The sequence below is a fragment of the Equus przewalskii genome, chromosome 2 (assembly GCF_037783145.1).
Source record: "Equus przewalskii isolate Varuska chromosome 2, EquPr2, whole genome shotgun sequence".
NCBI classification, from domain to species: Eukaryota; Metazoa; Chordata; class Mammalia; order Perissodactyla; family Equidae; genus Equus; species Equus przewalskii.
The window spans coordinates 11724931-11750984 of NC_091832.1; the positions used below are offsets into that span (position 1 = coordinate 11724931).

Genomic DNA, 26054 nt, shown 5'->3' on the forward strand with positions numbered 1-26054 from the left:
ACTCATGAGTCCCAAGGCATTCATTCATTCATTCATTCATTCAGCAAGTGGGCATTAAGTGCCTGCTACTGCCAGGCACTCTGCCAGGAGCTGAGGGCATGAAATTGTATAGGGCAGACCTGATCCCTTATTGAGCTCAGGGACAAGTGAGACACATTTGATTCTAGGAGGGCAAGGAAACCACCATTATCTAGCAGCTCTTTTGTTTCTGCTCCAGACGGAAGCTGAGCTTGGCCCCATTTTACAGTCGGGAAAGCTGAGGCTGCTTCCTGGGTAAGTCTGAGATAACTGAGAGTGCCAGCTAGGGAAGCCGGGAGCACGACTTTGCGGAAAGGCGACAGAGAGTGTGTCTGTGCATTGGGGGGAGGAGGGTCCCCTTTCCCCGCCTCTTCCCCGCCCCTGGGCCGCGGCGTGGCGGGGCCCGGGAGGGACAGGGCGGAGCCGGCGTCGCCTTGGGGGCGGGAGGGCGACAGCGGCCCGGCGGGGCAGGCCGGCGGACAGGCGGACAGGCGAGAGAACCGGCAGGGTGGGAGGACCGGCAGAACAAGGCGACCCAGGGCGCTGGGGATGTGACCCGGCAGCCAGACGAGGACCCCGTGAGTGAGTGCCCGCGCCCCAGCGCCCCCGCCGCGCACGCGGCCCAGCCTTGCTCCCACTTTCATTTCTGCGGCTGTCCCTGGAGTGGCACTGTCCGGAGGCGACCTCCGCCCGAAGGCAGGCTGGCCACAGTCTTCGGTCCGGGGTCCGAAACTAAAAGCTGCGAAAGTCGGGGTTGAGGGGGTGGCGGTGTTTGAAGGGGGCGTGTCTTCAGGAGCGGAAATGTCAGGCCTGCTCCTCTGGGTCCTACGAACTTCTCCCCTGGCAGCTGGGCGAGGGAGAGTGGTGGGAGTCAGGGGGTCCAGCAGGAGGCCGAGGGGTGGGCGTGGGTGAGCGCTGCGAGGAAGAGCATGGAGTTTCTGCCTATACTTTCCTCTTGGATCTCTCCCCTGCAGGGCGCCCCGACATGGCACCGCCCTAGGCTGGATTCTGAGTTCAAACTGGGGCCATCCCCTGGCCAAGATCCTGGGCCAGGCCTGGAGAGTGGCAGGTGTGGCCCTGGCGGGGGGCTAAGTGGCAGAAAGAGGCAGGGCCACTCTGGTCTTCATTTGGGAAGCCAGAAGTCCACCCAGGATATGAGCCATCACTGGCTACTTTAGGAGTAAAAGGACATCCAGAGTTAGAAAACGGAGACTAGGAGGGGGAATGGCCATGGTTCAGGGAGGGGACAGAGGCTTTGTGAGGGACAGAAACTCAGTAGGGGCTTTGGAGTGGGAAGTGAAGAGACAAGGACCATGGATAGAAGGGCACCTATGGATCCTCCCGCCCCCAAGCTTACATTTTCCTGGGGAAAGACCGAGGCCTTGAAATTCTGCCGCAGGAAGGTGGGACTCTGGGTCACTGGTCAGGACATCCAACTTGCTGTGAGGGTGTGGGGGAGGCTCAGCATGCTGGGAGAGCAGGAATCAGGTTGGTCTAGTTGGTCTAGTGAGAAGATGCTTCCCCTCTGCCTCCACTCCCCTCCTGTCCCCTCATCTCTACCAGACCAGCGACCAGCCAGTGCAGGAAAATGGCCCTTTGCTCATGGTCATGGTTATCCCACTTCCCAGTTCTGCCTTTGGAGATCCCCTGCCTGTAACTTGCTGTGTGAACACAGGCGCCTCAAGTCCCCTTTCTGGGCCTCAGTTTCTCCATCTGTACAAGAAGTGGGTTGGACCAGTTGGTCTCAGAACTATTTCAACCCTGAGATTCTTGATTCTAAGCTTTTAAAGCCTGAGCATCAACTATGTGCCAGGCCCTGACCTAGGCTGTGGGGTGAGGTGGGTGAGGACAGCAGTGACCGAAGAGCAGCCTCCATCCAAGGAGAAAGTGCTCTGGGTTCAGAAGAGGGGGCTGTGGGGGTAAGTAACATTCAACCTGACCATGTGTAGTCAGGCAAAGGGACCAGTGTATGAAAACACACAGAGGTAGGAGGATGAGGGTGTGTTCAGGCATCAGGAGGAAGCCCAGGGTGGTGGGTGTAGGGCAGTGGGGCAGAAAGGTGGGGTGCAGTGTTGAATGCCGGGAGGGGGGGGGTGCTTGTTGGTAACTGTCCGTAAAGGGGACTGTGCGGAGGTGGAGAGCCAGGAGCCCCACCTAATGGCAGTGTGAATGATTTTGGAAGCACCTGCCCAAGCAGAGTTTAGAACGCAGGTGGCGAGTGAAGCCTGAAGACACATCTTCTCTTGGGTCAGGAAGCTCGGGTCCCACTCTGGGGACTTCTTTGGGTGAGAAGTCAAGGGGCAGGGGATGGATAAGATGACCTGCCACATCTTTGGGGTTTTTTTCAAGAAGACAAGATTCTGCCGGGAGACCTGCCCCTACCCGCCAAACTCCTCTCATTTTACTTCACTGTCCCCTCCTGGCCTGCCTGTTGTGGGTACGGGGAAGAACCTCCTTCGAAACTTCTCTTCCACTACCTTGACTTGTTGCCTGATGTGACACCTCCCAGCCACCCATGTGTGCTGTGCCTTTGGTTACACCCTGTTGTCACCCTGTCCCATCCTCCCGTCCCCAGTCCTGTCCCAGCATTACTAGCAATGTGAGAAAGGAAGAGGCTCCAGTGTCAGCTCTGAGGTCAAGGCCAGGCTTCGTGGCAGTATTCAAGCCTCAGCCTAGGGCTGGAGTCCAGGACTCACAGTGACCGGGGTCAGGGCCAGGTCAGAGTTCAGCCTAGAGCCAGAGCTCAGTGCACAGTCTGGAGCCAGGGTCAGTGCTCAGTTTGTGGCTAAATTCCAGTCTGAGCAGGCACCTAGGTCTGCATTTCCCAAGCGCTCACACACTCCCCGGGGAGATGAGATGTGAGCTGACTGCCGCAGGAGTCCCAGAAACCTGGCCTGTATCAGAGTGACCCAGGAAGTTACCTGGATCAAATCCATGCCTACTACAGGGGTCACCCAGCCATGGTAGAGCTGGGACTAGGACCCAGGACTCCTGCCTCCAAGCCTGGGGCCCTCATTGCTGTCCCCAAAGTCTGTTCTGAGTCTGAGATCCTTCAATTCTAAGAGGCAAAGCAAATTTGTCTGAATTCTAGATGCACCGAGCTGGGTGGATCTGACTGCATTGTCCTATCTCCCAGTGCCAGGCACATAGTAGGTACTCTAGAATGTCTCCTGAATGGCAGGGGCAGGGGCAGGGGCCAGTGGCTCGTTCGGGTTTGGGTTTGGGTTTCTGGCTGGAGGAGGCTATCTTGGGGTGAAGGATCTCCAGCCACTGTTGGAGGAAGTGGCATCCTTCTAGACCCGCCACCCTTCCCCCCTTCTCCAGTGCCTGGGACCACACTCAGAGGCCACCCAGCTGGCCATATGAGGGGTCCTTCCTCTTTCAGGGTAATAAAAGGAAAGGACATTTTTGGTAGAAAAGTCCCTCCTGCTCCCTGGGAATCCCCGGTGGCCGGTGGCCGGATGGACTACGGGATATCCCAGAGGAAGCCGAAGGCGGGGCCCTCCCCCTATCCCCTGCCCCTAGCACAATGCAGCCAGGCTCTCCCACGCTACACCAGCTGGCCTGTGGGGCCCCCACAGGTCATCATGTCCAGGCAGTTGCCTCCTGGTGGGCCTGCAGGAAGCCTGTGCTGCCTCTCTACTGGTCAACAGCAAGTCTGAGGAGCACCTGTTGGGAGCCCAGGCCCAGCCCTCTGTAAGATGCGATGAAAGTGGAGAGGAAACAAAACAAGATGGGAGGGCTGTGGGCGCTTGGCAAGGGGAGCTGGGGTAGCCTGGAAATAGGGCTGGGGCGCTGGACCGAGGGGATGAGGAGCATTTAGGTCCCGGACAGAGGCTGCAGAGGTTGGCCAAAAGCTCAGAAGTGAGAGGGAAATGATGTGTTGGGAAGTCCAAGGCCTTTTGGTAAGGACCTGACCACTATGCTCCCCTACCCTTGGCTCCAGCAGGGCATCCACAGGTCCTGCCCCTGGACACTTGGCCCTCGACCCAGCCTGGCCATGGCGCTGTGCCTGAAGCAGGTGTTCGCCAAGGACAAGACATTCCGGCCGCGGAAGCGCTTTGAGCCCGGCACACAGCGCTTTGAGCTGTATAAGAAAGCTCAGGCATCGCTCAAGTCGGGCCTGGACCTGCGCAGTGTGGTGAGGCTGCCCCCGGGGGAGAACATTGACGACTGGATCGCCGTGCACGTGGTGGACTTCTTCAACCGCATCAACCTCATCTATGGCACCATGGCGGAGCGCTGCAGCGAGACCAGCTGCCCAGTCATGGCCGGCGGGCCCCGCTACGAGTACCGCTGGCAGGACGAGCGCCAGTATCGGCGGCCGGCCAAGCTCTCGGCGCCGCGCTACATGGCCTTGCTCATGGACTGGATCGAGGGCCTCATTAACGACGAGGATGTCTTTCCCACGCGCATTGGTGAGTGCCACCTGCAGGCGGGGGAGGCCTGGCCAGGGAGTTTAATAGAGCAGTTCTGTAGCAGGGGTTGTGATTTTTATCCCTGTTTTGTAGAGGAGAAAACTGAGGCGCAGAGAGGTGAAGTGTCTGCTCAACATCAGGCATCTCCAGCTAGGACTGCCTGACTCCAAGTTTGGGGCTCTTCTTGTCTGAAACTTGAAGGGACCACCTGGCAAGGCCACTATGGTTCTCAGAAACTTCCAGAACAGGTGCCTTAAAGTGCTCCTAGCAGGTTGCCCTGCTTGGGCTGATCTGACTTGCAGCCTCCTGGGAGTTCCCTCTGATTCCTGGCCCAGGAAAGGGAAGGGGTGGGGATTGCATGGGCTGGGTGGGATCTCCACCTCAGAGGGCTCTGAGGGCAGAATTTTCCCTTGTTAGGCCCAAGCCATGGGGCCTTCTCTTATCTCAGCTGGGCAGCCTGGGCAGGTACTGGTAGGGAGGAGAGATGAGTGATGTCATCCTGGCCCTGCTTCACCACCCAAGGGCAACAAGAGGGGGTGTTGGCCAGGAGCTGAGCAGTCATGACACCATGTTCATCACAGCAGCCGCACCCCCACCTGGCCTCATGTTCATCCTTGTTAAGGCTACTGGAATCAGAGATGGGTGGGGCAGGGTGGTCAAGCCCAGAGGGGAGAAGTCTGAATGCTGAGAGAAGCTGGGCACTGAGTCACAATTGAGTACCCACGGCCCCTCCCCAGCTGGTGTCCTGCCATTTCTTGCACTATCATGCCCAACAATGGGTATTTTCATTTCACGTGGGAGGAAACTGAGGCCAAGAGAGGGACAGCGCAGTGAATCAGAAGGGATTCAGAATTGCAGTTCAGGTCTCTTGAGGCCCGGGCCCCAAGTCCAGATGGGCAGGGCAAGTCTGAAGGACCTGGGCAGGGCCTGGAAGCGTTCACAGGAGGCAGGGCACAACCCCACCTAAGCGCAGTGAGCAAGGAGAAGGGCGCCGTGGAGCCGGGTGGGCCAGGGTGGCGCTATGGCTGGGCTCTTATTCCCTTCTTGCCTTGACTCCCGGACCGGTGAGACTCCAGGTGCCTGTGCCTTAACCTTGGGATGGCTCTGCTACAGCAGAGAAGAGGGCGTAGCCACTAAGAGCTCCACCCTGAGTGTCGGGGCTGTGTAGAAATTTGCCTTTTTCATAGGTCCTGGAGCTTCTCTCAGGCTGGGTCCGTGGCATTTATCTCTGAAGGGCGCTGCAGTGCAGTGCAGGAGGCTTTGAGTCGTGCCTCCGGTCTGTACTAGTGAGTAGTTAGGTGGCCTCGGGCAAGTGGCCCCACCTTCATGCACCTCCATCTTATCATATATAGAATGGCTACCATCCCAGACAAGAGGTGCAGCGGGCCCAGCACAGGGCCCAGCTCCTAGATGGAAGGTTCTTTGTGAGTGTGATTGAATATTTGAAGGAATGAGAGATGCTGAACTAGTTCTTGAAGATTCAGTAATTCTCGGGATTGGGGATCTGGGGCCTGCTGTGTGAATGTTGTGAAGAGGAAAGAGCCAGGTAGGGCCAGAGAGGGAGGTCAGGATCAGATCATGAAAGGCCTTGTGCAGGTGCTGTGCTGCAAAGTTAGGACTTAATCCTGAAGGCCCGTGTTTTTAAAAATGGACCCCAGGGGCCAGCCACATGGCCAAGTAGTTAAGGTTCTGCACACTCTGCTTTGGCAGCCTGGGTTCACTGGTTCGGTTCCCAGGCACAGACTTACTCCACTCATCAGCCGTGTTGTGGAGGCATCCCAGATGCAAAGTAGAGGAAGACTGGCAGAGATGTTAGCTCAGGGCTAATATTCCTCAAGGGAAAAAAAAAATAGAGGAGGATTGGCAGTGGATGTTAGCTCAGAGCAGATCTTCCTCACCAACAAAAAAGAAAAAAAAAGGACCCCAGATGTTGATGAACTCCCCTTGGAATTGTACCCAAGGACATCATTTGAGAGCATCTGCAGATGCACATATCTCTGGGGAGAATTTGGGCATAATTTTCATAATAGTCTAAGAATGGTTGGTCAGTGACCCCAACAAGGTTGCAGAGTCCTGCTCAGGGAAACGGGAAAATGTGGAAGATGATTTGTATTTCAGCAAGAGAGAGGCACAATCAGATGTGTGCTTCCTTAAAAAGGGAAGGATGGGAGAAAGCCACCACCTTCTCTTTCTCTCTCCCTGTCTCCACAGGGAAGTGTGCTAGGGAAGAGGCCATCCTGGGCTAAGGCTGCCTATGTGGGGGAGGGCAGGGCTGGGCTGAGTTTCATCACCAGATGCTGATCCCCAACTTCTGCCCATCTCTGCCCCTAGGAGTTCCCTTCCCCAGGAACTTCCAGCAGGTCTGCACCAAGATCCTCACCCGCCTCTTCCGCGTCTTTGTCCACGTCTACATCCACCACTTCGACAGCATCCTCAGCATGGGGGCCGAGGCGCACGTCAACACCTGCTACAAGCACTTCTACTACTTCATCCGCGAGTTCAGCCTGGTGGACCAGAGGGAGCTGGAGCCACTGGTGAGGCCAAGCCCCCTCTCTCCTCCCCGCCCAGGGCTAGCCTCTGTGAGTTTTCAGATCCAGAGGCTACCTGCTTTAAGAAAATCCAGTACTCAAGTGGATAAATTAGGGGAAGGCAACTCTTTTAACCATGGATTCTGTACTTTAATAGAGAATTCATTCAAGTGTCAGCTTACAACCCCAGATCTGCAGCCTGGAGTTGGGGAGGGGGCCAGGCTCAGGCAGAAGACCAACCAGGCCCTGGGGTTTGGGAAGGGGCTACCTGGCAGGGTGAGCTCTGACTGACTGTTTCCCACCTTGTGTCTCTGCAGAGGGAGATGACAGAGCGGATCTGTCACTGAGCCCAGGCCTGAATGTTGGATCATCTGAACACAGAGTGGCTAGGGGAAGGGACCCTCAGGAGTCTGGTGACAGAGAAATCTGCAGGCCCTGGGACCCCTCCACACACCCAAAGCCCCTGGACTTCTGGTCCTCAGAAGTCCGCCCACATGTCCCCCTGACTGCTTGTGAATGGTGAAGGGGATAGCTTAAAAGTGGGCAAGCAGAAGGGAAGGAGGAGCTAACCCTCTGGCATGAAGTCTAGGGGCAGGGTGGGCTAGAGGGTCTCTGCTCTGACGCTTGACCCTTCCATGGTAGTTCCCAAGCATATTTGGGAAATGTGGATGTGGCTGAGTTGATGGCAAGAAAGGTACAAGAGAGTGATCAGCCTGTGTGTAAGCACAGATGACTGTGTGTCTGTGTGTGTTTGTGTGTGTATGAAAGTGATGTTGACTACGGGGTGTGTTTGTGAGAGCTAGCTGCCTTAGACCTCCCTGGCACATAGTAGGCCCTCCATAAATGTTATGTAAATGGATGGAAGGAAAGAAGGAAGAGAGTGAGTAGGGTTTAGGACCATCAGACCATGACCACTGTAGGATGATGACAGGTCAGTGTTCCCACTCAGTGTGTCTGACCATGTGTGTAAGTGCACAAAATGTCGCTGTAGACGTAGCTCTATGTTTGAACCTTCCAGGCTACCGTCTTCCACAAGCATAAGTTCTGAGGAGCTGGGGGCAAGCAGGAAGGGGAGCCTTGCCTTGGGTACCTAAACCCCTGGCCCACCACAGATACAGGTTCTGATTTGCACACAGGTTCTGATTCGCTCAGCCAGATGTGCCCATCAGCTGTCATTTCACTCATCCCTCTGCCTCTAGGAAGGCCTGATTGGAGGCAGCTTCCTGGAGGAGGGGGGTGATCCCTCATGTTTACGAAGGTCTCCTGGTCCTTAAATTGGGAATCACACGCTCCAGTCTAGCTCCTAGAATCTATCGACTTGGCTCCCAGGATCTGAAGCCCAGTACAAGATAGCTCCAACCCGAGGAGCTAGTGGAACTTGAATTGGGAGACTCTGGAGACTTGTCTCCCATCCTGGGACATTGAGGACCATGTAGCTAGTGAGTAGACTCTGCCGGGCTTGGAGAACCTCCAGCCTGCAAGTACCTGCCTCCTTCCCAACCATTCTTGAGACATTCCAGCTGGTTGGATCTCAGAGCGTAGCTGCCCACAGAGAAATTGGGATGTTCATTCAGCACTCCATTACTCAGCACCCCATGCCCAGCCCTGAGCCCAGACCCAGGGGTGGGGAAACTGAGGCAGGGACAGCCAGAGCCTCCACGCTGGGAGGCCAGGATGGAGAGCCAGAAAGGACCTGAGCATCATCCAGTCTCACAGAATCATCCACGTACAAAGGAGGAAACTGAGGCCAGGAGGAGGGCAGGGAGAAACTGTCCAAGGCCTCACAGCAAGGCTTTTGTGGAGCTGGAGTTACTCCCACCCAGGGCCTGTGGATGGCTGCAAAGGGAGATGAGATGCACATGGAAAGAGGGTTTGACAGGCCCTCTCCAGGACACAGCTGTTCCTGCTTTGAGCAAGGATGTCTAGCCTGATGCCAGAGCGCCCTACCACCCCTCAGGTCTGCTGAGGTTGTCTGCTGAGCCAAGCCTCCAAAATCATGCCCCTCTCCATGGCCCAGCAGCTGCCTGATCTCTAGGGAAGCAGATGGGGCTCCCGGGGCCAGCCAGCTGCACCTGGGACTGCTGCCTCCGGAGAAGTTCCCAAGGGAAACACACTGACCCAGCAGCTTTGCCAGAGACTCTGGAATGAGGGGGTGGGTCAGACATTCCCCCAGGGAGGACTGGATTGGGAGATGGATTCTAGGCTGTGGCCAATGGCTGATTGCAGAGAGGGGTGGGGGGAGGGGGTAAATCTATTTTTGCGAAACAGAGGGAAGACTTTATTGTTGTTATTTTTGGTAAAATAAAGGAGGCAAACTAAAGTGGCACTGGTGGGAAGCTGTGGTCTGAGTGCCACATGGTTCCTGGGCAGGCTGTGGAAGAAACTGGGCCAAATGGAGCAGGGAGGGCTTTTTGTCCTGAGATCCTGGGCCATGTGGAGGGTTGATCGGTGTGGTCATGTCTGGCCGAGCTCTCCAGGGTAGAGACACCCAGGTTTTCCCAGGGCTCTGGGAATTCTGGACCCAGAATTCCTGGGCTGGGCTAGGACTCCCAGAGTAGGGGGTGCTGGCCCTTGCCTTCAGGGAACTCAGTCTCTTGGGAGAGTCTCCTTGTTTCAGCTCAGGTCACCTGGCACTGGCTATTCCTACCCCACCCCCTTAATCTGGGTGGTTTAGTGGAGCTAATGGGTTAAGGGAGAGAGCAGAAACAGTCTTAATCCTGATCACAGCAGAGGAAGCCCTTCTCAAGAGAAGGCTGTTTGTTGGGTGTTGGCTAGAGCTCAAAGTGGGGGTGGCAGGACATGCAGCGGACTCCTGAGCTTATTCCCAGAAGATACCTGAGTCTCCTAGCTCAGGTCTTGCTGTCATTCCACTGCCCCTTGGCGTCAAGTACCCAGACAAGAGCTGAAAAACAGCTTGGTTCTTAAGAGTCACCAAAGGCCCACCTAGAGCTCTCTCCTCTACCTAAGAAGGAGACAGCCTGGCTTTGTGCCCTCCTGGGAGGCAGAGGCCTGAGTTTCAGTCCCAGCCCAGCTCCCCAGGTGCTAGGGCAGGCCCCTTTCCCCTCTAGACCTCAATTTCCCCATCTAGTTCATGACCAGGTGTGGGAGTGAGGAACTGATTGATCTCTGAACTTCTTCATTACTCACGGTCTGTGGATCATTCACAATGGTAACAATAATTGCTAATACTCACTGTGTGTCAGGTACACACATATAATAGTGCTAAATGCTTGACATATAATAACTTATTGAATCAAGTTTGTCTCTGACTCCCTTTCTGGCTCCCAGTATCCCTCCTGTCACTGCTCTAGGATCTACAAGGCCCTCCACTCTGCTACCTCTTCTTCTCGCTCACCAGAGGAGGCCCCAGTCCAGCATTCCAAAAGGTGGCTCTGCTTGCATACCTCCTATGACAGGTCACTCACTACCTCTTCAATTACTGGACAGCTCAGCCTCTTAGAAAGTTCAGGCTCTGGGCGGTAGTTGTGAAATACACTATGGCAGTGAGGATAAGTTTCTCTCCGAACTGTGTGGCCAAGGCCTGTGCCTTACAAAGGAATGTCTGAATACATCAGGAAGTCGTCACAAAACGGCTTGGAGAAATTCCAAGAGGGATGCTTAGAGAAGACTAGACAGAGGTAAAGAGAAAGGAGGAGCTGGGGTCTCAGCGACACAGAGAAAAGAGTCCTTTGTAGGTCAGAACTTGGCAGGAGAGCAGAAGGTCCTGGGAGAAGCAATGTATTGGGGGTAGAAGGACAGAATGGGCAGCCAGGCTGCGGAAGGCTTTGTTTTCTTGTTGGATCAGGATCCATAAAAATATTTGGAGAGGGGGGACCAGCCTGGTGGTGCAGTGGTTAAGTTCGCACATTCTGCTTCAGGCCCAGGTTCTCAGTTTTGGATCCCAGGTGTGGACCTACACACCGCTTGTCAAGCCATGCTGTGGCAGGAGTCCCACATATAAAGTAGAAGAAAACAGGCATGGATGTTAGCTCAGGGCCAGTCTTCCTCAGCAAAAAGAGGAGGATTGGCAGCAGATGTTAGCTCAGGGCTAATCTTCCTCAAAAAAAAAAAAATTTGGAGCAGGTAACAAGGAAGCGAACCACTCTCCCACCTTGGGGCAGAGCATCCACCTGTTGAGTCAAGGTTGCCCTCCCCACTTGGCCCTCATGAACACTGCAGTTTCTTTAAAGTTTCCTGCTCCCACTCCCAACCCTGCTCCCAGGAGCTGTGTGGAGCCCTACCTGGCTTGGGGGAGGCCTGCCTGAGCCCTTCCTCCTCTGAGGCCCCCAGAGCCCTCATCTCTGGTGTTAACTGAACTTGGTTGCCATGTGGGAGACATAAGAATTTTGAGAACCTGCATTGGAACATAGGCCTGAGTGACTCAGGGCCAGCTGGCTACTGAGACATTTAGGGAACAGAAAGGGGAACAGACCAGCATGGCCTCTGAGGACATGAAGCTTGGGTGAGCCTGGAAGGTGATGGTGGGAGAGGTCAGGCTATACAGGGGCCTTCAGGTTGGACTGAGGGATTCTGGAAACTTAGAAGAAGGCCCCCCTCTCCAGGTTTCACCCAGACTGAGAAATCTAGCAAAGCCCTGAATGTTCCCTAATGTTCCAGACTTCCCTCCATCAAACAGATAAGAAGACTGAACCCAGAAGGGGCAGGTCGACAAACACTTCTCAGGTGATGATGGGAAGGAAGTCCAGGAGGCCCTTTAACTAGCATTGTCCACCAAACCCTCACAAAAACCCTGAGACAGGCGGGGAAGGGATATTTACTTCCATTTCACAGCGTAGGAAACACATTCTGAGTGAGGACCTGAATTAAACTCAAGTCAGCGCTCTCATTCCCTCAGCACACTTGCAGCCTAGAGGAGGGATGGGGCAGGGCTGAAATACTAATTATTTGCAGTTAGTTTTCTCCAAGAAATGAACTTTTAAGTTTTTTATTTTGAACTACTGGGGGTAATGTTTTACTCAAGGAGAAACTCTCATGGTGAAATCATAGGCACCCAAACCTTTTAAGAAATTTTACAGAATTAGCTCGTGTTTTAGAAATCTCTGGCAGCATTTCCACATATGTAAAAGGCATTTAAAAATTCCTTTCTGGCATGCAGAAGCTCTCAGTAAATGTTAATTACACCTGCCGCTGCTGGGCCTCCTCCCTCCTAGCGCTTGCAGACCTCTCTGGAAAGACAGCATCGGAAGGAGCTAAGCCCCACCCGCTCCCAGCGATCTCCCCGCCCCTCCCTATCACGCCTGCGTAGTTTACTGAGCTCGCCCCACCCTCTCCCTGGGCGTAGCCGTCAGGGCGCAGGCGCAACTCCGCCCCCTCACGCCCCTCTTCAGTCGGGCCCGCCCCCCGGGTCTAGTACCGCCTCTTCCGCGTTCTCGGCGGAGCGATCTGCGGGTGGGGGTGCGCGCGGCCGGTCCCGCGAAGAGTCAGCTGCGGTCAAGGCGGGACGGCGAGGTATCCCTCCGAGCAAAATGGGGCGGGGGTCTGAATGAGTCGGTGTGCTCGGGACGGGGCGGTCACGGCCTTCAGAACAGCCCGAGGTCACGACTTGATTCTGTCCTGGGGGGACAGCCCAAGGGGATACTCCTTTAAGGCTCTCCTCTGGGCTCTGTCTGTGACGAGCTCAGGGCGCAGCATGTGTGCCCCGTCGAGGCTCAGCCCGTGCCTGGGGTCGGGCGTCTGTCGGGACAGGTGTCAGAGGTCGGAGCTCAGCCTGTGGCCAGTTTGGGACTCAGTCCCTAGCAGTCTGTGTGGCTGGGCTCACGGCTCAGGCAGTCCAACATCGTGAATAGTTTTTCACGTGAGGAATTTATAGTATCTGTGTACTACATTGTTTTAAAGTTTACTGATTTCATTTAAAAGCTCCTGACGTGCGTGTGTGGCTATCCAGTGAGGAGAAGTCTGTGTCAGGCGCAGTCTCTGGCGGGGGGAGTTTCCAGGCCACCTGTCAGATGGCCAGTAGCAGATCCGAGGCTCGGCGGGTGACAGGAATGAGGTGCTGGAAGTGCTTGGCTTCGGGGCAGGCAGGCCTGGGTTCGAGCCTCCCTTCTGCCACTTCCTAACTGTGTGTCCTCCGGCCAAGTCATTTCCCCTCTCAGAGCTTTAGTTTCTCCTATAAGATGGCATAGTAGGGTCCTTGTGAAGGTTGAATAGGATCTACATGTGTCACCTGGTATGGCACCTGTCACAAAATGGGTGCTGAATGCTTGGTAGCTGTGATTCCTAGGAACTAGATCATTTTGGACTGGGGTACCCTAGAGAGGCGCTGGGGGAGGGGAGTTGAGGTGACCCAGGGCCTGACACTTCAGTGGGATTTGTAGGTGGAACTGACCTTGCAGGATGGGAAGGGAACAAATGCTTATTGACCATTGTCCATGTGCCAGGCGCCGTGCTGGGCAGTTGATGTGTATCGTCTCACTGGATCTTCAGCCAACAGCCAGATGCTTTCAGCCCCATCACCCTTTGCTTCAGCCCCTCTAAAGAGGCTAGGCTGGAAGAGATGTAAAGAGGAGACCCAGGGTTGGGTTTTTATATGAGTTGGGCCAGCTGGAGACTTTGATGCCCCCCACCCCCAACTTCTCCCACCTCGGCTCTTCTCTTTCTGTGATCCACAGGGCTAATTGGGTTCTTGACTTTGTCTGGGAGGCCTGTTACTCTAGTTCTCCAGCAGATTTTGATGGTTAGAGGGCCTGGCAAATGAGCGCCTCTTAAACCCCAGTTGCATGAAGCTGAGCCATGGGAGAGAGAAGCTTGTGAATAGGAGCAGCTGGATTCCAGCACATGCTTAGGGGGCACATGTGTCTCCTGTAATGTGTTCCCATAGTAATCTAGTAACTTGGTTCCTTTTGCATCTTCTTTATAGGTACCTATGTGACCTTCCTGAGACAACATTCTTGTCATGTTATATCTCTGCTCAGAAACCTTGGTGGGCTTTGTCGTCCACTATATAGAGTTAGGACTCCTCAGTCTCATAGACAAGTCCCTCCATAATCTGTTCCCAAACCTGTCTTCTGCTCTGTTTCCCTTTGTTCTCACACATCTGCACCCTGTGCCCCAGTCAAAATAATCTAGTTTTCATTCCTCAAACACTCCTTGCATGTTCCTTTGCTTGTGTTCCCTCTTCCTGGAGTTCCATCCTCCTTCTCATCTTTCAAGTCCCATGTCTCACGTGACCTCATCAGTGAAGCTTCTCTGATCACCCTACTGGGTTAGTTGCCCACCGCCCCCATCTTCTCTAGCAGAGGCTACACTTCAAATATAGCACTGATCACAATCTGCCTTGGGGTATGTCACCCCATATATACTCTGAGTACATTGGTGGCAAGGGACCAGATCTGTTTCATCCTTCCTCTGCCTGGCACATAGTAGGCCACTGCAGTGTTTGTGGTTGAATGAGTCAGTGACATTTTTTGTTTATTCGCTTTGGTCTTTGTTTTATGAGCTTTCAGGTTCAGAGTGGGCCTTTGTGTTTTTCCTTCTCCTTGTGTCTAAGGAGAGCCCTAGTTTAGATTAATGATGCCTAATTACAGGCATGCAAGGCACAAAAGTACAGGAATTCTGCGCAAGGCAGGATTCTTCACTGCTGCTATCGTTTTCAGGCTCTTGTCTTGCCTTTGCTGTGAGTTTTGTTGGAAGGAAAGTGGTGCTCTGTTCAGGGACCTGCGCTCAGTGTGATGTAGTTCACGCAGGGGAAAGCACACAGGTGGTTTACTGATCAGTTGTCCTGCCCTTGGCCTTGGCCTTGGCGCCTTCCATCTGGAAAACCAGCAGCTACAAGTGCACATTTTTCCTTGCCAACAGCTTCAGTATATGGAACAGAAGGCTCTTTGTTGATCAGAGAAAAATACACATTGTTAAAGGTAGAAGGAGTTTGGGAACCATCTGGTTCTCTCTCTTTAATTTTACACATGGGGAAAGGCCCAGAGAAGGGAAAGGACTTGATCAAGATTACACAAGCAGTCAGTCAGTGGTGGAGATAGTACTAGAAGTGCAAAGTCCTGACTCTTTATTTTTCTCCAGTGTACTTCATTGTTAATATAATATCTAACATTTATTGACTGCTTACTATTTGGCTCTTTTTTTTTTTTTTGAGGATGATTAGCCCTGAGCTAACATCTGCTGCCAATCCGCCTCTTTTTTTTTTTACTGAGGTGAGGAAGACTGGCCCTGAGCTAACATCCGTGCCCCTGTTCCTCTACTTTATATGTGGGATGCCTACCACAGCATGGCTTGCCAAGAGGTGCCATGTCTGCACCTGGGATCCGAACCAGTGAACCCTGGGCCACCGAAGTGGAATGTGCACAGTTAACTGCTGTGCCACCAGGCCGGCCCCGAGAGTTTTAGAATAAATTGAGTCCACGATCTTTCTGTAAAGATTACCAGTCAAGGGTGGCAAGATCCAGTTCAATAAACACCTGTTGAGCTCTTGCTGTGTACAAAACCTTGGTATTGAGAAGTACACAGAGAGGAAAACACATTTCCTGCCCTCCTGTAAGTAATTGTCTTCTCAGAGCCTTCTCCCTTCAGTGTAGTTCGGAAGACAGATAAGTACATAAATAACTAAAATCAGACTGACTATGGTAAATGTAGTGAGGAATGTAAACAAAGTGGGAGCTTGGGAAAAGGAGAAATCAATCCTAGTATGACCACAGGGGGTCCAGAGAAGAGTTCCTGAAGGTGGAAAATTTATGCCTTGGAGGAAGTTGATTCCTGTGAGAAGGAGCAGCTTGAGCAGTGGTCTAGAGGTGGAAATGAATAGGGGGTGTGTGTGTGTGCATGCACGTGTGTATTGGGGAGAGGAATGGAGTTGGCGAGGAGAGGAAATAAGCTGAAATGATGGATTGTGGCCAAAACGTGGGTGTGGGGAGAAGAACATTAACATTTATTGAGTGTCTGCTCTGCTCTGTGGCTTACAATATGTTAGATGCTTTACACACTATAATTTATTTAATCCTCACAATCCTTTAATATGGGGATATCTATCCCCAATTTAAAGATGAAGAAACGAGACGTCAGAAAGATTAAAGTGACTTGCCCAAGGTCAGGTAAGTGGCAGAGCTCGGTCCAAACCAAGTGTTGGATTCAAAGACCCATGTTCTTTCCATTATGCTGCGAGGCTCTGAATGCCATGACTAGGGCTCTGTGGACTCTGGCTGCAGAATGGAGGCTAGTCTGGAGCAAAGAAAATCCCAGAATGGGGGCATCGATGAGGGGGCTGTTGGAATAGTCCAATTCAGGCTTCAACTGAGAACCACTGACCTAGTGTGGAAGCTGCCTGGTCTAGGTCTGCTTGAGTCGTTTAATATGTGAGTTTTTGACAGTTCTTATATTACCATAAATCAGTGTATTGCCATCCTTAGCTAGGAGAACCTTAGGATCAGATTACAGAGGCTGCTGGCACTCTTGTTTTCAGGCATAGGTTCTAAGGTGAGATGAGCAGTTCAGTACAAAAGTGTCTGGGGAGGGAACCCATTGGCACATTCTGTTGCTTCGTTTTCTCACCCTCAAATTCAACAAGAATCTATAGTGGAGGAAAGAGGACGACGCTTGAAGTCAAGAGGCTGGCATTCAAGTCCTGGTTCTGCTCCTTATCATCTGTGAGTCCTCAGTCTCAGCTTCTTTCTCTATAGTATAGGGGCTGTTTGAGCTCGCTTTGAGATCTCTTTTCTCGCTAGTGTCATGTGTTGCTCTGCTCTTCCTGGCTGGGGGCAGTAGAGGGAAGCAGCTGAGAAAGTGAACCTGGATTCAGGGAGACTAGCCTTTGGAGTCCAGCCTCTCGTCCTTCTTGTAGGGAGACGGTAGTTAGGTGTGTAGACTCTAGAGTTGGGCTGCCTGGGTTTGAGTTCTGCCTCTGTCGCTTGCTAGCTGTGTGACTTGGGCAAGTTATTTAACCTTCTGGGTCTCAGTTTCTTCATCTGTAAAATTGGGATAGAAATATTACCTACCTTGTGGGGTTGTCATCAGGATTGAGATAACTTATGTTAAACACTTAGTGCAGAGCCTGGCACATAGTAGGTGCTCAATGAATGTTAGCTTTAATGGGAATAATAGTAGCAATTATTATTAATGTCCACTTAGGTGTTGATTTTATAGAAAGTATATTTATTAGGGCCATTTTCCCTACTGTCTTACTCTGACATTGTTACCTTCTCTTTCTTCCCATTGCCCCATCAGGAAACTTTGAAATACTAGATTGTTCCATCACAGGGTTGCAAAGCATGACATGACAGAAAGTGCCTGTAGGAAAAGGGTCAAAGTCGGTGGCTTGTTAGAAAATCTTACCTGACTTGTGTTTTCACCCACCTCTCTCCACAGTAAACAGGAACAGAGCAGCGTATTCATTCCCTTTTGCACAGCCTTCAACAAAAGTACTAAGCAAGACGCCTCCAAGTCACTAGCCAAAAAGCACAGTAACGGTATCTCTGGAAAGTGGTGCCTAATTTGGTTCTTCTTTCTCTCCAGCTTAAACCGCTCTGGCCGTAACTTAAGCCATTTCTTCTTGTTCCATTTTCCATGAATATGGAAAAGTTCCTTCTGATTATAAAGGGAGGATGAGATCAAGATTTTCTCGGGAATCCTTTTGTGTACTTAAAGCCAGAATCGAGTTAGGCCTCATCTTCTCTTCTCCAGGCTAAGCAGCCTTGGTTTCTTTTACCTCACTCTTAAAACCTATTTTCCATTGCTTGGATCACATTGGTCATGCTTCTTTTCTTTTTCTTCGGTCTTTCTACTTCTTGGCGGTGACCCAGACTGTGCTTAGTCTGCTAATAAGAGTCCAACTAAAACAGTTTAAGGGAAGAATAACTTCAGGTGTTTCTATTAATTCATGAACATTTCTTGAGTGTTTGCCCCTCGCCAGGCCTGTGTGGGGTGTAGGGGACCCAGAGATGAATCAGACTTAGTCGCCACCCTGTCCCTAGCTCACACTCTAGAGGGAGATGTCCAGTAACGTGTTACTAGTGCTATGATTGAATCATGCACAAGTGTGGGAAACTGGAACTTGTTTAGGGCAGTTAGGTAGAAACAGATTGTCTGTTCCGCCTGGTCAAGGCTTCTATAGAGGAGTGGTAAGACGTAGTGCAGGAGGGGTCATCTGGGGCAAGATTGTGGAGGCCCTGAGTGACAGCACAGGAGCTTGGTTATTCCAGAGGCAGTGAACACCCATTAGAGATGTTGGAGCAAGAAAATGACAGCCTCAAATCTGGCTTTTTGGACCAAGAGCAGAGATATCACAAGCCTTTGTCTTATCTTTCCTCCACTGATGTTTTCTGTCTTGAAAAGTATGATGAATTCTTTATATACTTGGGTTTGTTGCTCTAAAACTTCTGTAGAAAGACTAATTCTTGAGCTCTGTAAAAATTTCATCCCCTACCCAGCAGGCAACTCATGAAGAATTGAGAGAGAATTGGGTGCCTAGCCTGTAGAAGACCCAGCGGCAGGCCCAGTTGTGTAGGTTTGGTCTGGCCACATTCACCCTTCCCCAGCCCTATCCCAGGAAGAGGTGCAGGAATGAGGACAGGGTTCCAGGGCTTATCTGTGTGTATGGTAAGGAATGCTAAGACTATTCAGGCAGAGTGAGAGTCAGAAGTTCTTGCTGAGGAAGAAAAGAGGCCCAAAGGAATTTGGAACGGTGCCACAGGAATCAGGGCTAACTAGGCACTTAGAATCCCAGCTCATGTATCTGAGAACCTCCAAGTTCTTTCTCTCAGCCTTTGTACTTTACTACTAGTTAATTCTCTCCTGCTGCCCAGTTGTAGTTTACAGAGTAGCTGGATTGCTTTCCAGGACCACAGCTGATGTGGGGAAGCCATATCCCAAGCTAGAATAATAGTTACTATTTACTGAGCGCCTAACTATATACCAGGCATTACGCCATGAACTTGACATACATTAGCTCATTTAATTCTCACAGCAACCCTGTGATGTGGTTTTATTGCCCCATTTTATAGATGATGACAGTGAAGCACAGAAAGGCTAAGTATTATGTTCAAGGGTACCTCATTAGTAGAGGGTAGGCAGAATCTGAATCTAGTCCCTAATGGCTTGAAAACCCATGCACTTTCTACCTCCCCAGCCATAGAGTAGTTCCAAACAGCAGAATAACACAGTGCATAAAGGAGTTCTGGGGGTTGTTTTACTGGTGGACATGAAGAGGAATGCGAGTGTGTGTGTGTGTTGGGGAGAGGAGTGGAGTTGGTGAGGAGGGGAAATAAGCTGGGTTGGTAAACAATTGTCTACAGGCTTTATCTGGCTCACCACCAGTTTTTGTATGGACTGCAAGCTAAGAATGCTTTTTACATTTTTAAATGGTTGTGGGGGCGGATCAAAAGGTTAATACTTTGTGGTGTGAAAATTCAAATTTCAGTATCCATAAAGAAAGTTTTATTGAAATATAGCCACATGGGCCAGCCCCGTGGCCAAGTGGTTAAGTTCATGCGCTCCACTTCGGCAGCCCAGGGTTTCCCCTGTTTGGATCCTGGGCATGGACATGGCGCTGCTCATCAGGCCATGTGGAGGTAGCGTCCCACATAGCACAACCAGAGGCACTCACAACTAGGATATACAACTGTGTCCTGGGTGGGGCTTTGGGGAGAAGAAGAAGAAGGAAAAAAAGAAGCTTGGCAACAGATGTTAGCTCAGGTGCCAAAATTTAAAAAAATATATATATATATATAGCCGCAATCATTCATGTATGTATTGTCTATGGCTGTTTTCAGTCTACAAAGCAAAATTGAGTAGTTGCAGCAGAGACCATGTGACGCACAAAGCCTAAAATATTGACTGTCTGTCCCTTTACAGAACAAATTTGCCAACCCCTACTCTAGGCAACATGAAGGGTCCAAGGGATTTAAACCTGTGGCAAGACTAAAGGCAGAGTTGAAGTTCAAGGATGTTCAAGCTTGTCCCTGGAAGTGTTGTGGCCATAAGGAGAGAGAGTGTAACCTGAGCCTCTCTGGGCCCTGGAAAGTTTCCTTGGGCCACAGAAATTTGTTTGGGAGTAAAAAGCACAATAGGAAGGATTATTCTATGTGCTAATACTCCCTATGGGACAATAAAGAAATATTTTGTGGATGAAGTATTTCGTTCAGATACTTACTGGAGCCCTTCTTTGTTCCAGATACTATGTTAGATGCTGGAAATGCAAAGAGAAGAAAGATGTGTCCCTGCCTTTGATGAGCTTATGGCCTCGGGGGAGAGCCACATATGCTTGTGTATAACCAACTCTAAGTATAATAGCATGCTGTGGGTTCCATTAAATGCTGGATGAAGTAGAAAAAAGAGTCTAGGACCGCTTCTGTAGTTTGTGGGACTACTTTCAGTAATTTGCGATGGGCCTTGAAGGGTGAATAGGTGTTCTTTTTCAAGGAGCTACATACCAGCCTGAGGGAAAGCCTGACAGTGTGAGTATATGGAGTTTATGAGGCTGGAGGAGAAAGAGACATTAGAAATGACTTAAAGGTTCTGTGGCTAGGAAACTGGCAGGATGATATCATCTGAGAGAGAAGAAGAGAAAGGAGGAAGGAGGTGGTGGGTGGGGGTTGGGGATGAGTCCAGTTTGGGACATGTGATTTGAGGTAATGGTGAAACACATCCGGCTTCCAGTTAGAAAACTATTTTAGAAATCTTGGCAGAAGGACCCAGAATTGGGTTTTAAACTGCATTTTCAGAACTTTTCCAGTGGGAAAAGAGGAAGTACATTTTCATTTTGTAGAGAAATTGACAAACCAAGTTTGATACGTGATAGCTAGGGCCACAAGATTAAAAATAGCAGTGGACATCCGGAAATGAAGTTGCATCAGATGGAAAACTAGCAATTAGTATGTATTTGGCATAAAACCTTGTTCCCGTTCATGCCACCTCCTGCTCTCAGCATCTACTTTATCTTTCTGGCTCTGTTGCCTCCTGCCTGTGAGAATGGGACCCGGCCACTAGGAGGTAGAGACAGGGTCTATTCATCTCTAAAAAAGTGGATGACAGAGAAGTGTTAGTTTTACATTCCCGGTGAGACTCCTCAGCGAACAGAGGTGTCCGTGTCTGTCATCCAGGTCCAGTTGCGTCTTTCTATGCCTGGAATCCCACACTGGAAACAGAATCTGAAAATCTTTACTCAGACCCTTGTTAAATCTTCAAATGCTTAGTGTCAGCATTTTCAAATGCTCAAATGTCTGAATTTTTTTTTTTTTTTTTTTTGAGGAAGGTTAGCCCTGAGCTAACTACTGCCAGTCCTCCTCTTTTTTTTTTTTTTTAAAGATTGGCACCTGGGCTAACAACTGCTGCCAATCTTTCTTTTTTTTTTTTCTGCTTTATTTCCCCAAACCCCCCCGTACACAGTTGTATATCTTAGTTGCAGGTCCTTCTAGTTGTGGGATGTGGTACGCCGCCTCAACGTGGCCTGATGAGCGGTGCCATGTCCGCGCCTAGGATCCGAACGCTGGGCCACCGCAGCGGAGTGCACGAACTTAACCACTCGGCCACGGGGCCGGTCCCAGTCCTCCTTTTTCCTGAGGAAGTCTGGCCCTGAGCTAACATCTGTGCCCATCTTCCTCTACTTTATACATGGGATGCCTACCACAGCTTGGTGTGCCAAGCACTGCCATGTCCGCACCCAGGATCCGAACCAGCAAACCCCAGGCCGCTGAGAAGCAGAACGTGCAAACTTAACCGCTACGCCACCGGGCCGGCTCTCAAATGTCTGATTTTAAAGACTAGGGAAATCTGTGATTGCCTTGTGCAAATCTACTTACCAGGGTAATGCATAGGTTTGGGGAACGCTTAGGTTGGTTTTTATCTTTCCTGATTCTTTTAAAGAAGTCAGCATTTTGATATCCTTTCTATTTCTACTTTTCGAAGATTTTCATGCCAGATACGATGAAGCAGAGGCCGATGGAGAGTTGAGGAATGTCTGCTACGTACAGAGGCCATTGAAACGCTTCCTGCAGCTGGAAGACAGCAACCTCCTGACAGAAGCATTATTTTATTTGGAATTTCAAGTTTACAGAGGATTCGCTTCTCAAAAGTTGGACAAACTATAGGTAAGATTGGATGTACATTTTACTTAGCCTTTTAGATTGCTTCAGGATGAAACTACCTGATATTTCCAGAAGGGGTGAGTCCAAGATTTCACTATTCAGCTGGGCAGCTAGGATTAGCTGGGCTGCCTGGCATGCCTAAAACAGCTACTTAGTAGGGAGGAGCACATTTCTACCAGAATAAAATGGCAGAGAGAGTCATAGGAAAACCATGCAGTAGATAAAACATACTTGTTTATTTTTAATTGTAAAAGTAAAACAACTGTATCATAACAAAACAAAATCAAATACAACAGAAGTATAAAAAGTAAAATTCTGTAACCACCCATTTTCATTCTCCCAAAGTAGCCATTGTTAATAATAGCTTGAGATGTATCTTTTCAGGGTTTTTTTTTTCATGTTTTTTTAATTTATGTGTGACATACATGATGATGTTTTGAAGTGTTGTGTATGACACTCTAACCTGGGGTTTCATCATGCCTGCTAGGTTATAAATAATGCATCATTTATAAATTGGGTCAGATGAAGGCTGGGTGAGAATGGTTTTAGCCTATCTGTGAGTTTTTGTAGTTTGCTGCTCTGTGGTCACCCTTCATCTGAAGCTTCGCAGCAGCACACTGTCTCCCCGGCTCCCCACCCCCAGCCAGCTTCCCTTCCTGAGTTCCCCCCTCCTTTGATGGTACTACTGCTCTTATGGTTACCTGGCTTTGCTTAATGAACATATATTGAGGTCCCCCTCTGTGCCTGGTTCCATACTGGGCAGTGGGGAGAGAGAGAAATTAGACCCTGTCCCTTCCTTCAAGGAGGGTACGAGTCTTTGATTCCTCCACCGTCTCCAGTCGTCTGGCGGGACCAGCACGAGTTCTGCCTCTGTGACTTCATTCCCTCGCCCCTGTCTCTTCCTTTCTGTCCCTGCCTCAGTTATAGGCCTTCCTCAGGTTGTTGCCACAGCCTCATTCCGCCCTCCAGCCTCCAGTTTTTTCTGCTTTCACAGCTAGTTTGATAGCCCTAAAGCGCAACTCCAGTCGTACCCGGTCCCTCCTCATTGTCTAGAACAGTGGTTTACAAGGGTGCTCTGCAGACCTTGGGGGTCCGTGAAACCCTTTCAGGATATCTGCAAGGTCAAAACGATTTTCATAGCAGTACTAAGATGTTATTTGTTATTTGCAAAGCAACAGTGGGCAAAACTGCTGGTGCCTTAGCACGAATCAAGGCAGTGGCACCGAACTGCGCTAGCAATCATTGTGTTCTTCACTGCCACACAGAGTTTTTAAAAAAGTGCCATTTTCACATAAGAATGTCCTTGATGAAGCAGTAAAAAATATTAGTTTTATTGAATCTCAACCCTTGAGTACACATCTTTTTAATATTCTGTGTGACAAAATGGCAATGCTCATAAAGCACTTCTGCATACCAAAGGACGCTGGTTGTCTCAGGAAAAGCACCTGTGGGGTTGTTTGAATTGCAGGATGAACTAGCCACTGCTTTCATTTTTACTTGAAAGAATCGCTGACTGTTTGTTGGTGAGGCTGGAAAGTAGACGGGGACCAGATGTTGGAGGCCCCTATAGGCTGTACTGATAAGCTTGGTTGATCTCACTTCAGCCCGCCTTTTTCAGCTTTTTATACTATCGTGTTCACACAAATCCAGTCCTTTACTCCTGTTTGCCGTTTCTTAAGCACACACTTCCTTTACCCCCTCTACACTTCCTCTTGTCATTCCTTCCACCAAGAGATGCAGTGACAGCTCTGAAGTCTGCTTGTGATCCCAGAATCAGAACAGAGGAAGAAGATGGGCCTAAATCTAGACCTTTTGCCTCTGGAAATCTGACTGTCCCAGCCCAGTTTGAGGCCTGTTGTGAATCACCACCCAGCCACCTTAGCTGGCCTCAAACTGCTTTCAGTGCAGTTGAATGAGACACTGGAATCTGCATGATACTGCCCGGCCTCACTACACACAGGACTCTTGGGAGAAACCTGTGAAGGACCTTAGCCCCGTGGAATCACACTCACAGACAGACCATCCTTTCATTGAGCTGATTCCACAGGTGGCTCCTTTCATCCACCATGCATTAGATTTGACTAGCTTCTGTTTGAGTGCACCCTTTCCTTGACCTTGTCCCCTGCGTAGCAGTGATACCATCAGAAACCAAATCAACCAACTAGTAGGTCACGTAGAAGAATGTAGCCTTGTACCTGAGACCAGAACTGCCATGAAATAATGTGGTTGGATTGGTTTGTAGCTCGTCGTATGTAATGTGCCAAAACACGAAATACAGAGCTATCTCAGAGTGAGAAGAGGAAACTTCTGATAAATCAGACTTTAATATAATAATGATAATATGGTAATAATGCTCTTGTTTTAATGTAAACTAGAGCAGTGCCACTTATTACCTTTCTGACATGATAGCATGCACAGAAATGATACTGTTCAGCCTGATGAGAGGATCCGTATCTCATTCACAGCACATTGGTAGGGAAGCTCTGTGCTAAGGTTTCTAAATAAAAGTATTCTTGCTGGTGCCTGACTAACTCTGACTGGCTATCCCCTATGCCTTTCAGCATTAATGTGTAAATATAGTATAATAGTTAAAAGCTTGAATTCTGAGCCAGACCATCTAGATTTAATCCCAGCTCTGCCACTTACTAGTTGTGTGACCATGGCAAATTACTTAATCTCTTTGTACCGCAGTTTCTTCATCTGTAAAATATGGATAATAATTATACTTACCTCACAGAGTTGTGAAGATGAAAAAAGTTATATGTTATAATAAATAAGTTAAATAGGTATGTACAAATGTGGTATTTGTAAAGTGCTTGCAACACTGCCTGGCATGTGGTAGGCACCATAACCGTGTGTGTGTGTGTGCTGTCACTAGCAGTAGTGGTGTGTGTTGTAACTACTACTACTACCACTTTAGAGAAGGCAGTGTCCAGCCTCAGTCTCCCCAGACGCCTCCTCATTGCCTCCTCCTCTGCCTCACGTTTCTCAGTCTCGGCTTCTGCCTTAAGAGTGTCCATCCCCCTTCCTTTCGCTTCTTCACTTTGCTTTCATTTTCTCAGTTCTCCATTCGTTTGGGTGCCCTCAGCCAGCTGATGACTGAGAAGGCAGCTGAATTGATCATTGTCCTCTTGAGCTTCCTCTCACCGCTGCTCCTTCTCTAGAAAGCGCTTGTGACTGAGGGAAGTAACTCTTGCAGGTTTGGAAGAGGAGTGAATCATAGACCTTGAGGAGAATGCTAGAGAGGTTAGGAGAGGAGCACGAGCTAGGCCGGCCGAGCTGAGTTAGCCAGCGAAGTCGTGCTCTTAGGGGAAAAATGATCATCTTTGCTATCACATACCAGATGTGGGAGCTGGTTAATTCTCTACAGACTCTACCAAAATATGGAAAGCACATCTAGTCACTTTGGGGGCAATGTGGCTCATAGACTTCATGGAGAAATGACACAGTTCTTTCAGAAGGCAGGCCTTGGGGTTGCCTTGCAGGGGAACCAGAAATGGATCGGTACTCACATGTCAGGAACATCTGTTGCTGTTGAAGTCCCACTGGGTAAGACTCCTCGGCCCTCCTCATCTGTGAGTTCTCTCTAACTCACACTGGCCAACCAGGCTGCCTCTCCTTCAGGCCTAGCAAATACTCTTCCTCTGTCTCCCTCCCCAGCCCTGCCCTGGCCAATTCCCATTCATCCTTCAGGTGTCAGCTTAGCTGTCCCCTCATCTAGTTCCCAAACTGAGTTAAATGCCTGTTGTCTATCCCACAGCACCTGGGACTTCCCTGTCACAGCACTTGTCCTACTGGATTGGAATTGTTTTACATGCCAGTGGATTTAAATTCCATAAGGGTAGAGACTGTGTCTTCTCTTATATTCTCACTGTCTAGCACTGGACAATCAGTAGGTGCCCAATAACTATAGTGTTTGTTGAATGAATAAGTCAGCAGTGCCGTCACATCTAGTTTCTTATTTGACCTTCACAACAGCCTAATGATATAGGCAGCCCAGTCCTTACTCTGCCCTCATTTTCTATATAAGAAACTGGTGCCTGGAG

The 26054-nt window shown here is 50.3% G+C and overlaps 2 protein-coding genes across 16 annotated transcripts in view; both read left to right on the forward strand.

The window, feature by feature from the left end:
• Nucleotides 1–425: 425 nt before the first annotated feature.
• Nucleotides 426–9284, forward strand: MOB3C (MOB kinase activator 3C). Of its 4 annotated transcripts, none has more exons than XM_008534453.2 (4): nucleotides 426–600; nucleotides 3968–4436; nucleotides 6768–6970; nucleotides 7282–9284. In XM_008534453.2, exons 2-4 carry the CDS (start codon nucleotides 4019–4021, stop codon nucleotides 7309–7311), a joined length of 651 nt encoding a protein of 216 aa, XP_008532675.1. In that variant the 5' UTR covers nucleotides 426–600; nucleotides 3968–4018; the 3' UTR covers nucleotides 7312–9284. The 4 variants fall into 4 exon arrangements, with proteins under 4 accessions (XP_008532675.1, XP_008532677.1, XP_008532676.1 ...); XM_008534455.2 differs by having other exon boundaries at nucleotides 438–600; nucleotides 3965–4436; XM_008534454.2 differs by having other exon boundaries at nucleotides 441–596.
• Nucleotides 9285–10220: 936 nt separating this feature from the next.
• MKNK1 (MAPK interacting serine/threonine kinase 1) overlaps nucleotides 10221–26054 on the forward strand; it is a 42997-nt gene continuing 27163 nt past the window's right edge. For 3 of the 12 annotated variants that reach the window (XM_070592998.1, XM_070593021.1, XM_070593024.1), the window contains exons 1-2: nucleotides 12307–12433; nucleotides 21830–22011. The gene's annotated coding sequence lies outside the window, so the exon portion shown is untranslated. Of the gene's footprint in view, nucleotides 10381–12292; nucleotides 12434–20096; nucleotides 20380–20971; nucleotides 21728–21829; nucleotides 22012–26054 lie in introns of those variants that run through there. The other 9 variants (XM_070593007.1, XM_070593026.1, XM_070593032.1 and 6 more) reach the window with 8 other exon arrangements.